At 50.6% G+C, this 12,412-nt stretch overlaps 1 protein-coding gene across 11 annotated transcripts in view; it reads left to right on the forward strand.

Moving 5' to 3' along the window:
- Positions 1–335: 335 nt before the first annotated feature.
- The window catches only part of LOC142470816 (bestrophin-2a-like), a 31,438-nt gene continuing 19,361 nt past the window's right edge, over positions 336–12,412 (forward strand). For 4 of the 11 annotated variants that reach the window (XR_012789340.1, XR_012789341.1, XR_012789343.1 and 1 more), the window contains exons 1-3: positions 341–508; positions 11,126–11,311; positions 11,823–11,917. Coding sequence is in view for 8 of the 11 variants with exons in the window: in XM_075577577.1 (XP_075433692.1) it covers positions 11,160–11,311; positions 11,823–11,917 (247 nt within the window). In the remaining 3 variants the exon portion in view is untranslated. The other 7 variants (XM_075577584.1, XM_075577583.1, XM_075577582.1 and 4 more) reach the window with 7 other exon arrangements.

The following is a 12,412-nucleotide window of genomic DNA, read 5'->3' on the forward strand; positions in this document are numbered from 1 at the left end:
GAGAGAGAGAGACACAGAAAGACAGCCTGACACTCAGACGTGACAAAGGATGAGTGCATGAGACAGCTAGTAAAGAACACAGCGAGAGTAAGAGACAGGCAGCAGAAACACATCCCCTGCACTCACAGACACAGAGAGCGGAGGGGAGACCGGATACTGGGCTGTGAAAGCACAACGCGATAACACACAATGACACACACACACACACACACACACACACTGACACACACACACTGACACACACACATACTGACGCACACACACAGTTACACACACCTACACACAATGACACACACACATAATGACACACTGACACACTGTCCCTGGTCTGCCTGGCAACACATGACAGGAGCGATGGGATTGGATGGAATGTTGGAGCAGGCTGTCAGGTTTGAAAGACACAGAGAGAGAGAAATCCAACTGTCATTCTGAGAGAGACACAGCGAGAGAGAGAGAGAGAGAGAGAGAGAGAGAGAGACAGCCCAGGGGACTGTGAGAGACAGCCCAGGTGACTGTGAGAGACAGCCCAGGTGACTGTGAGAGAGGCAGCCCAGGGGACTGTGAGAGAGACAGCCCAGGGGACTGTGAGAGAGGCAGCCCAGGTGACTGTGAGAGAGACAGCCCAGGGGACTGTGAGAGAGGCAGCCCCGGTGACTGTGAGAGAGACAGCCCAGGTGACTGTGAGAGACAGCCCAAGTGACTGTGAGAGAGACAGCCCAGGTGACTGTGAGAGAGACAGTCCAGGTAGCTGAGATTGATAGCCCAGGGGATGGAGAGAGACAGCTCTGGTGACTGTGAGAGAGACAGCTCTGGTGACTGTGAGAGAGACAGCCCAGGTGACTGTTAGAGAGACAGTCCAAGTGAATGTGAGAGAAACAGCCCAGGTGACTGTGGGAGAGACAGCCCAGGTGACTGTGAGAGAGACAGTCCAAGTGAATGTGAGAGAAACAGCCCAGGTGACAGAGAGAGAGACAGTCCAAGTGAATGTGAGAGAGACAGCCCAGGTGACTGTGAGAGAGACAGCCCAGGTGACTGTGAGAGAGACAGCCCAGGTGAGTGTGAGAGAGACAGCCCAGGTGACTGTGAGAGGGACAGACCAGGTGACTGTGAGAGAGACAGCCCAGGTGAGTGTGAGAGAGACAGCCCAGGTGACTGTGAGAGAGACAGCCCAGGTGACTTTGGGAGAGACAGCCCAGGTGACTGTGAGAGAGACAGCCCAGGTGACTGTGAGAGAGACAGCCCAGGTGACTGTGAGAGAGACAGTCCAGGTGACTGTGAGAGACAGCCCAGGTGACTGTGAGAGAGACAGTCCATGGGACTGTGAGAGACAGCCCAGGTGACTGTGAGAGAGACAGCCCAGGTGACTGTGAGAGACAGCCCAGGTGACTGTGAGAGACAGCCCAGGGGACTGTGAGAGAGACAGCCCAGGGGACTGTGATAGAGACAGCCCAGGGGACTGTGAGAGAGACAGCCCAGGGGACTGTGAGAGAGACAGTCCAGGGGACTGTGAGAGAGACAGCCCAGGGGACTGTGAGAGAGACAGCCCAGGTGACTGTGAGAGACAGCCCAGAGGACTGTGAGAGAGAAAGCCCACGGGACCGTGAGAGAGAAAGCCCAGGGGACTGTGAGAGAGACAGTCCAAGTGAATGTGAGAGAAACAGCCCAGGTGAATGTGAGAGAGACAGCCCTTGTGACTGTGAGAGAGACAGTCCAAGTGAATGTGAGAGAGACAGCCCAGGTGACAGAGAGAGACTGCCCAAGGGACAGAGAGAAACAGCACAGGGAACGGAAAGAGACATTCCAGGGGACTGTGAGAGAGACACAGAGAGACAGCCCAAGGGACTGTGAGAGAGACACAGAGAGACAGACTGACACTCACAGCGAGAGAGAGAGAGAGACAGCCCAGGGGACTGTGAGAGACAGCCCAGGGGACTGTGAGAGACAGCCCAGGTGACTGTGAGAGACAGCCCAGGTGACTGTGAGAGACAGCCCAGGTGACTGGGAGAGAGACAGCCCAGGGGACTGTGAGAGAGAGAGCCCAGGGGACTGTGAGAGAGACAGTCCAGGTGACTGGGAGAGAGACACAGAGAGACAGGCTGACACTCACAGAGGTGACAAAGGATGAGTGTATGAGACAGCTGGTCAAGCGCACAGCGAGAGTGAGAGACAGGCAGCAGAAACACATCCCCTGCACTCACAGACACAGAGAGCGGAGGGGAGACCGGATACTGGGCTGTGAAAGCACAACGCGATAAGTCGATAACACACACTGACACACTGACACACACACACTGACACTGACACACACTGATACAACACACACACTGACATATACACAGACACACACACACAGTGACACACACACACACACACACACACACACACACACACACACACACTGACACACTGACACACTGACACACACACACTGACACACACACACTGACACACACACACTGACACACACACTGACACACACACTGACACACACACACACACACACACACACACACACACACACTGACACACGGACACACACACACACAGTGACACACACACTGACGCACACACAGTGACACACACACACTGACGCACACACAGTGACACACACACGCACAGACACACACACACATACTGACAAACACATACACACTGACACACACAAATACTGACACTCAAAAACCCACTAACACCCACACAAACACACAAAAATGCACACTGACACACACACACAATGACACACACACACACACACACACTGACACACACACACTGACAAACACATACACACTGACACACAAAAACCCACTGACACCCACACCCACACAAACACACAAAAACACACAGTGACACACACAATGACACACACAGACACACATACCCACACACACTGACACACACACATCACACTTATCAGGCCTCAGCACGACCACACGCCATGTTGAGAATAGAGCTCCAACACCGCCCGGCAATAACATGGACATGGGATGATATAAGGGACAACAGCGTTGTGTGTGTCAGTGTGTGTCAGTGTGTGTGTGTCAGCGTGCGTGTCAATGTGTGTGTGTGTCAGTGTGTGTGTGTGTGTGTGTGTGTGTGTGTGTCAGTGTGTGTGTGTCAGTGTGTGTGTCAATGTGTGTGTGTCAGTGTGTGTGTGTCAATGTGTGTGTGTGTGTGTGTGTGTCTGTGTGTGTGTGTGTGTGTGTGTGTGTGTGTGTGTGTGTGTGTGTGTGTGTGTGTGTGTGTGTGTGTGTGTGTGTGTGTGTGTGTGTGTGTGTGTGTGTGTGTGTGTGTGTGTGTGTCAGTGTGGGTCTGTGTGTGTCAATGTTATTGCCCCTGTAACATGTTATCACAGTAACCTGCCTCCTGAGTGCCTTATTGTCCCTGTAACATGTTATTGCAGTAACCCGCCTCCTGAGTGCCTTATTGCCCCCCGGCTCCTGAGTGCCCTATTGCCCCTGTAACATGTTATCGCAGTAACCCATCTCCTGAGTGCCTTATTGCCCCTGAAACCCGTCTCCTGAGTGCCTTATTGCCCCTGTAACATGTTATTGCAGTAACCCGCCTCCTGAGTGCCTTATTGCCCCTGTAACATGTTATCACAGTAACCCGCCTCCTGAGTGCCTTATTGCCCCTGTAACATTTTATTGCAGTAACCTGCCTCCTGAGTGCCTTATTGCCCCTGTAACATGTTATTGCTGTAACCCGCCTCCTGAGTGCCTTATTGCCTCTGTAACATGTTATTGCAGTAACCCGGCTCCTGGGTGCCTTATTGCCCCTGTAACATGTTATTGCAGTAACCCGCCTCCTGAGTGCCTTATTGCCCCTGTAACATGTTATAGCAGTAACCCACCTCCTGAGTGCCTTACAGCCCCTGTAAAATGTTATTGCAGTACCCTGCCTCCTGAGTGCCTTACTGCCCTTGTAACATGTTATTGCAGTTACCCGCCTCCTGAGTGCCTTATTGCCCCTGTAACATGTTTTTGCAGTAACCCGCCTCCTGAGTGCCTTATTGCCCCTGTAACATGTTACTGCAGTAACCCGCCTCCTGAGTGCCTTATTGCCCCTGTAACACGTTATTGCAGTAACCCGGCTCCTGAGTGCCTTATTGTCCCTGTAACATGTTATCGCAGTAACCCGCCTCCTGAGTGCCTTATTGCCACTAAAACATGTTATTGCAGTAACCCGGCTCCTGAGTGCCTTATTGCCCCTGTAACATGTTATCGTAGTAACCCGCCTTCTGAGTGCCTTATTGCCCCTGTAACATGTTATCGCAGTAACCCGCCTCCTGAGTGCTTTATTGCCCATGTAACATGTTATTGCAGTAACCTGCCTCCATAGTGCCTTATTGCCTCTGTAACATGTTATTGCAGTAACCCGGCTCCTGGGTGCCTTATTGCCCCTGTAACATGTTATTGCAGTAACCCACCTCCTGAGTGCCTTATTGCCCCTGTAACATGTTATCTCAGTAACCCGCCTCCTGAGTGCCTTATTGCCCCTGTAACATGTTATAGCAGTAACCCACCTCCTGAGTGCCTTACAGCCCCTGTAAAATGTTATTGCAGTAACCTGCCTCCTGAGTGCCTTACTGCCCTTGTAACATGTTATTGCAGTTACCCGCCTCCTGAGGGCCTTATTGCCCCTGTAACACGTTATTGCAGTAACCCGGCTCCTGAGTGCCTTATTGTCCCTGTAACATGTTATTGCAGTAACCCGCCTCCTGAGGGCCTTATTGCCCCTATAACATGTTATTGCAGTAACCCGGCTCCTGAGTGCCTTATTGCCCCTGTAACATGTTATCGCAGTAACCCGCCTTCTGAGTGCCTTATTGCCCCTGTAACATGTTATCGCAGTAACCCGCCTCCTGAGTGCCTTATTGCCCCTGTAACATGTTATTGCAGTAACCCGGCTCCTGAGTGCCTTATTGTCCCTGTAACATGTTATTGCAGTAACCCGCCTCCTGAGGGCCTTATTGCCCCTATAACATGTTATTGCAGTAACCCGGCTCCTGAGTGCCTTATTGCCCCTGTAACATGTTATCGCAGTAACCCGCCTTCTGAGTGCCTTATTGCCCCTGTAACATGTTATCGCAGTAACCCGCCTCCTGAGTGCCTTATTGCCCCTGTAACATGTTATTGCAGTAACCCGCCTCCTGAGTGCCTTATTGCCCCTGTAACATATTATTGCAGTAACCCGACTCCCGAGTGACTTATTGTCCCTGTAACATGTTATCGCAGTAACCCGCCTCCTGAGTGCCTTATTGCCCCTGTAACATGTTATTGCAGTAACCCGCCTCCTGAGTGCCTTATTGCCCCTGTAACATGTTAATTCAGTAACCCGCCTCCTGAGTGCCTTATTGCCCCTGTAACATGTTATTGCAGTAACGCGCTTCCTGAGTGCCTTATTGCCCCTGTAACATGTTATTGCAGTAACCCGCCTCCTGAGTGCCTTATTGCCCCTGTAACATGTTATTGCAGTAACCCGCCTCCTGAGTGCCTTATTGCCCCTGTAACATGTTTGTGACAGGGTAAATAAAAGCCACCAGTTATATGCCTGGAAAACCTATGTCTAGTCTGCAGTGCAGCACTGACTAGGTTAACTTCAACTGGGAACCTCAGGACAATTAGTTGGATCCCAGCTGCCTAATCAAGGTGTGTTAAAACTCAGGTTGTAGACACATGGCTGTTGAGGAGAGAGGAGTAAGCTGCTGGAGAGATTTCCTGATACAAGGTCTGATTAGCAAAGTAGATGAATTGTGAACTGTCTGTCCCCTGCATAGAAAAGTGTAACTGCCTGATTTATACACTGTCTGCTAAAGAGAAACTGTTTTTGTTTGTCTGCTGAAGAAAAGCCATTTTTCTTTTGTTGCTGATGAAAAGCTATTTTTGTTTTTGTGCTGTATATCTTTTAAGGCTAAATAAATACGCCTTGTCAAGAAACCCGCGTGTGTAGTTGCATGTACCCTGCAACATATGGTGTCAAGAAGTGAGATTTTGAAAGGCCCCTGCAGTTAAAGGGCCTTACATTCACACAAGAATGAAAAAAATGGAAGAATTTTTTTAAGAGTTTTTGTGCGAGCAGACCAAACAGCAGGGACAGTTAATGCAGGAGCAGGCCCGGCTGCAAGCAGAGAGAGATGAAAGACTTTTGCAGCAGCAAACCCAGCTCCTAACCCAGCAGCAGGCAGCACAGGAGGAGCGAATGGCCAAGCTGCTGACCCAATTCCAGGGGTCTGCCAGTCCAGAACTTGCAAGCAGACCCCCGATACTCCTGAGGAAAATGGCTCCGAACGAGGATCCATAGGCTTTTTTACTGACTTTTGAAAGAGTTGCCGAAGCTCAGGGCTGGGCTACAGATCGCTGGGCAACTGCTTTGGCCCCGCTCCTCATAGGAGAAGCCCAGGCCTCTTATCAGGGTCTCCCAGCAGATCAGGTAATGGCCAAGTAAAAGCCGCCATACTGGATCGCTTATTTGTGACCCCAGAGACCTGCCGGCAGCAGTTCCGGAACATGAAGTACACCGCTAAGATGAGACCCCGGGTCCTCGCTCAGCGATTGTTGGACTTCTGTACACGCTGGATACAACCAGAGGAGTGCACTAAGGAGGCAATTCTGGAGCAGGTGGTTTTGGAACAATTTCTACAAATAATACCCCCTTCCGCACGCTCGTGGGTAAAACGCCACGCTGCTGAAACCCTAGCTTTGGCGGTCCGACTCGTGGAGAACTTCCTTGGAGGAGAACTGAGCAGCAGGCGAGTGTCCTGGACCCGACTCCACCGGCACTTGCGGACGCCCAAAGAGGGAGGTCGGATCAACCGCCAAGTCCAATGGAAGGAGCAGTCGTTCCAGCAAGGACGGAGTCCAAATGCTGGTCCCCGCCGAGACCCTCATCTCCTTCCGGATGTCGGCTCATCGCAAAATGAGAGGAACTTCCGAGGACGTCACCCACAGGACCCACCAGATGCCTGGTCTCCAGTAACCGGTCCAGCGGACCGCTATCCACAGCCCCCTCCTGCAAGGGAACCCTCTCTATGTTCCGCCTGCGGAATACAAGGCCACCGGTATGTGGACTGTCCACAGATGGATTGCTCATTCAGCAGAACCGTCGCCACGGCTTTTACTGGGGGAAATTACAAGCCCTGGCTACTTCTAGCCCTGATTGGGGGAAAAATCGTCCAGGCCCTTGTAGATTCAGGCTCTGGGAAAACTCTGGTCCTACAGGAACTGTTACCGCCTAACGTGTGTTCTTTTGACTCCCCATGGAGCATAGAATGTATACACGGCGATGTAAAACGCTATCCGACGGCCAAAATCCGGCTACAGGTAAAAGGTCAGGAGGCTTACCTCGAAGTAGGAGTCGCTCCTTGGCTCCCTGCCCCCGTTGTGCTCGGTCGGGACTGGCCTTTCTTTTTGGACCTAATGGCCCCAGTCTTTCATGAGAAGCCTCCTTCTAGGGCTCAGGAGAACCCTGGCAAACTGTTCCCCTTCTCGACAGACCTTTTTCCCAGTAGACACAAGGTTCAAAAGACTCGGAAGCAAAGACGCTTGGACAAACAGGACTGGTTGCAGAAATCTGGGTTTCAAGGTGACCATTCTAGTAGTCAGAGGTCACAAGTGATGGCTGGGGATGGCCAAAGGGAAGGGGATATGGGCCTTGGAGATTTACCAGACCTGTACCTCCCTGACTTTCGCCAGAAGCAAAGGGAAGACCCAGTCCTTGCTAGACAGTATGACAAGGTGGTGAAAATTGATGAACAGATTTTAGATGCACAGGGGGTTATAGTATTCCCCCATTTTGAGCTATCAAAGGATATCCTATATAGGGTGAATAGGCAGACACAAACAGGGGAGGTCACCAGACAGATATTGGTTCCCAAGGCGTTTGTTAAATCTGTGTTCACTCTAGCCCATACTGTCCCTTGGGGTGGTCACCTGGGCAGGGATAAAACATTGGACCATATTTCATCCCGATTCTATTGGCCAGGGATGCATAGTGATATTGCTAAGCTATGTGCAGCATGTCCGGAGTGCCACCTAACTAGTCCAAAAGGACAAAAACCATCCCCTTTGGTTCCTCTACCCTTGGTGTCAGTTCCCTTTGAGAGGATTGGCGTAGACTTGGTAGGACCTCTAGAACCTTCTGCGAAAGGACACAGGTTTATCCTTGTAATAGTTGACTATGCAACAAGGTATCCTGAGGCGTTCCCCCTGAGAACAGCAACGGCGAAGCAAGTAGCCAACAAGTTGTTGGAACTGTTCTCACGGGTTGGACTTCCCCAGGTAATGTTGACAGACCAAGGTACAAATTTCATGGCTAAACTGATGCATGATGTCTTAAAGTTACCAGAGGTCAAGTCTGTTCGGACATCGGTCTACCATCCACAGACTGACGGATTGGTGGAAAGATTTAACCGAACTCTAAAAGGGATGCTGAGGAAATTTGTAGATTCAGAGAAGAGAGCCTGGGATGAACTTCTCCCTTTTCTGCTGTTTGCAGTGCGGGAAGTTCCCCAGGCCTCCACGGGATTCTCTCCATTTGAATTGCTCTATGGCCACCAGCCCCGGGGTATCCTAGACCTCCTAAAGGAGTCCTGGGAGGAACAGCAGTCCCCTTCTAAGAATACCCTGCAATATGTACTAGACCTTAGGAAGCGCCTAGATATGGTCGGCCATTTTGCCAGGGAGAATCTTAGATCAGCCCAGGACAGTCAGGAGAGACATTACAATCAGAATGCTTGCATGCGAGTGTTTCACCCAGGAGACCAGGTGATGTTATTGTTACCCAGTTGCGAAAGAAAACTCCTGGCCAAATGGCAGGGCCCATTCGAAGTACTCCGCCGTACGGGTGATGTGGATTACGAGATCGCTCAACCAGGGTCCAGGAAGGGTAAACAAATTTACCATGTGAACTTGCTGAAACCCTGGAAGATGCAGCGGTCTCTATTCATCCACCCGGTGGAGGAGGAAACGGACTTGGGTCCTCAGCCTCCACGGGAGAACATCGTGAGTGACGATAAAATCCCAATGGGTAAACAGTTGTCCTCTGAACAAAAAGGGGACTTGTTAGCAATAATTACACAATTCCAGGATGTTTTTTCTGACTTACCAGGACAAACTAACTTAATTTCCCATGCAATCGAGACAGCACCTGGGGTAAAAGTACGTTCCCGTCCTTATAGGTTGCCTGAAAGTCGTAGGGCTCTGGTAAAGAAGGAGGTACAAGAAATGTTACACTTAGGAGTGATTGAGGAATCATGCAGTGAGTGGTGTAGTCACTAATTATGGTTCCTAAACCCGATGGGAAGGTAAGATTTTGTGTGGACCTCTGAAAGGTCAATGCGGTATCCAAGTTTGACGCATATCCGATGCCAAGGGTGGACGAATTAATTGACGCCCTTGGTAACGGGGAATATATATCCACATTGGACTTGACAAAAGGATACCGGCAAATATCCTTAAAGGAAAAGTCCAAATGCAAAACAGCCTTTGCCACTCCCATGGGTTTATACCAGTTTGTGACAATGCCATTTGGACTGCATGGAGCCCCAGCCACATTTCAGAGACTCATGGATAAGGTACTGAGGCCCCATAGGAATTATGCCGCAGCCTACCTAGATGACATTGTCATTTATAGTAAACACTGGCGGGCCCATCTAAATAGGCTGAAAGCGGTCCTCAAATCTCTAAGAGAGGCAGGGCTCACAGCCAACCCTAAGAAATGTGCCCTGGGTAAGGCGGAAACCAAATACTTAGGTTATGCAGTGGGAGGTGGAAAAGTAAGGCCACTAGCCGACAAGGTAGTTGCCCTGAAAGAAGTTCCGACCCCCCAAACAAAAACGCAGGTACACTCTCTGCTGGGTTTAGCAGGGTACTACCGGAGGTTCATCCCCAACTATTTGGAAGTGGCAGCCCCTTTAACGGACCTCACAAAAAAGTGTGCCCCTACACAAGTGGTATGGTCAAGGGATTGTCAGAGAGCCTTTGAGGACATAAAAAGGTGTCTATCAGAGGGTCCCATCCTTAGAAGCCCAGACTTCAACAGCCCTTTTATAGTGCAAACAGATGCATCAGAGATAGGGCTAGGGGCAGTGTTGTCACAACAGTTTGAGGGATGAACATCCTATCCTTTTCCTGAGTAGGAAATTGTTCCCAAGGGAAAAAAACTACTCAGTGATTGAGAAAGAGTGCCTCGCAGTAAAGCGGGCAATCGAGGCTTTGCGGCATTACCTGGCAGGAGTCCATTTTACTTTGGTGATGGATCATGCTCCACTGAAGTGGTTAAATAGCATGAAGGATTCCAATGCTAGATTGACTAGGTGGTATATGGCCCTCCAACCCTTCTCATTTGAGATTCAGTATAGGCCGGGAAAAGAGAACGCAAATGCTGACTTCTTTTCTAGAGAAGGGGTGGATGGTCGGGCTTCAGCCGTGCGTAGCCCCAGCCACACACTAACAGGGGAGGAATGTGACATGGTAAATAAAAGCCACCAGTTATATGCCTGGAAAACCTATGTCTAGTCTGCAGTGCAGCACTGACTAGGTTAACTTCAGCTGGGAACCTCAGTACAATTAGTTGGATCCTAGCTGCCTAATCAAGGTGTGTTAAAACCCAGGCTGTAGACACATGGAGCCTGGCTGTTGAGGAGAGAGGAGTAAGCTGCTGAAGAGATTTCATGATACAAGGTCTGATTAGCAAAGTAGATGAATTGTGAACTGTCTGTCCCCTGCATAGAAAAGGGTAACTGCCTGATTTATACACTGTCTGCTAAAGAGAAACTGTTTTTGTTTGTCTGCTGAAGAAAAGCCATTTTTCTTTTGTTGCTGATGAAAAGCTATTTTTGTTTTGTGTGCTGTATATCTTTTAAGGCTAAATGTATAAGCCTTGTCAAGAAACCCGCGTGTGTAGTTGCATGTACCCTGCAACAATGTTATTGCAGTAACCCGCCTCCTGAGTGCCTTATTGCCCTGTAACATGTTATTGCAGTAACCCGCCTCCTGAGTGCCTTATTGCCCCTGTAACATGTTACTGCAGTAACCCGCCTCCTGAGTGCCTTATTGCCCCTGTAACATGTTACTGCAGGAACCTGCCTCCTGAGTGCCTTATTGCCTGTGGCTTATATTTTCAGGGCTCTTCCTGGAGTGTGACGCTCTGCGGGTGATATGACGGTCACTTACACCGCCCGTGTGGCTAATGCCCAGTTTGGGTGCTTTTACAAGCTTTTAATTCTCTGGAAGGGGAGTATTTACAAACTCTTATACAAGGAACTCATCGTCTTCATCATTTTGTACATCATCATCAGCCTCACATACAGGTGAGATGCTCTGCAGCGCTCTGTTATGGGAGAGATGCTCTGTGAGTCTCTGAAAGAAAGGGGCTAAGGGAGTGACGCTCTCAGGTCTCTGGCAGGGAGAGGGGTTAAGAGAGTGACTTTGCAGGTTGAACAGGGAGTGATGCTCTGGCAGGGAGAGGGGTTAAGGGAGCGATGCTCAGAAGCTCTCTAGCAGGGAGAGGGGTTTAGGGTGCGACGCTCTGCAGGTTGGGCAATGAGCGACCCTCTGCCGGTCTCTGGCAGGGAGAGGGTTTAAGGGAGCAATGCATTGCAGGTTGGGCAGGGAGCGACGCCTGTCAGGAGAGGGGTTAAGGAAGCAACACTGCAGGTCTCTGGCAGGGAGAGGGGTTAAGGGAGCGACGCTCTGCAGGTTTCTGGCAGGGAGAGGGGCTCTGCAGGTTGGGCAGGGAGCGACGCTCTGCAGGTTAGGCAGGGAGCGACGCTCTGTAGGGTGCTTGCATGGTGTCACTGGTCCCCATATCTGTCCCCTCAGGTTCCTTCTGTCCGAGGGTCGGAGACGCGACTTTGAAGCCGTGGTATTTCACTATAATAAATACTCAGACCTCATCCCCGTGGCATTCGTACTGGGTGAGTTACCGCATCTATAGACTCGGCCTCTCGTCTCTCTCTCTCTCTGTCGTCTCTCTCTCTCTCGTCTCTCTCTCGTCTCTCTCTCTCTCGTCTCTCTCTCTCGTCTCTATCTCTCTCGTCTCTCTCTCGTCTCTCTCTCTCATCTCTCTCTCTCTCATCTCTCTCTCTCATCTCTCTCTCTCGTCTCTCACTCTCTCCTCTCTCGTCTCTCTCTCTCGTCTCTATCTCTCTCGTCTCTCTTTCTCTCGTCTCTCTCGTCTCTCACTCTCGTCTCTCTCTCGTCTCTCTCTCTCTCTCTCGTCTCTCTCTCGTCTCTCTCTCTCGTCTCTCTCTCGTCTCTCCTTCTCATCTCTCTCTCTCTCTCGTCTCTCTCTCGTCTCTCTTTCTCTCGTCTCTCTCTCTCTCGTCTCTCTCTCTCTCGTCTCTCTCTCTCTTTCTCGTCTCTCTCTCTCTCTCGTCTCTCCTCTCTCATCTCTCTCTCTCTCGTCTCTC

The sequence above is a fragment of the Ascaphus truei genome, chromosome 20 (genome assembly GCF_040206685.1).
Source record: "Ascaphus truei isolate aAscTru1 chromosome 20, aAscTru1.hap1, whole genome shotgun sequence".
In the NCBI taxonomy this organism is placed as follows: domain Eukaryota; kingdom Metazoa; phylum Chordata; class Amphibia; order Anura; family Ascaphidae; genus Ascaphus; species Ascaphus truei.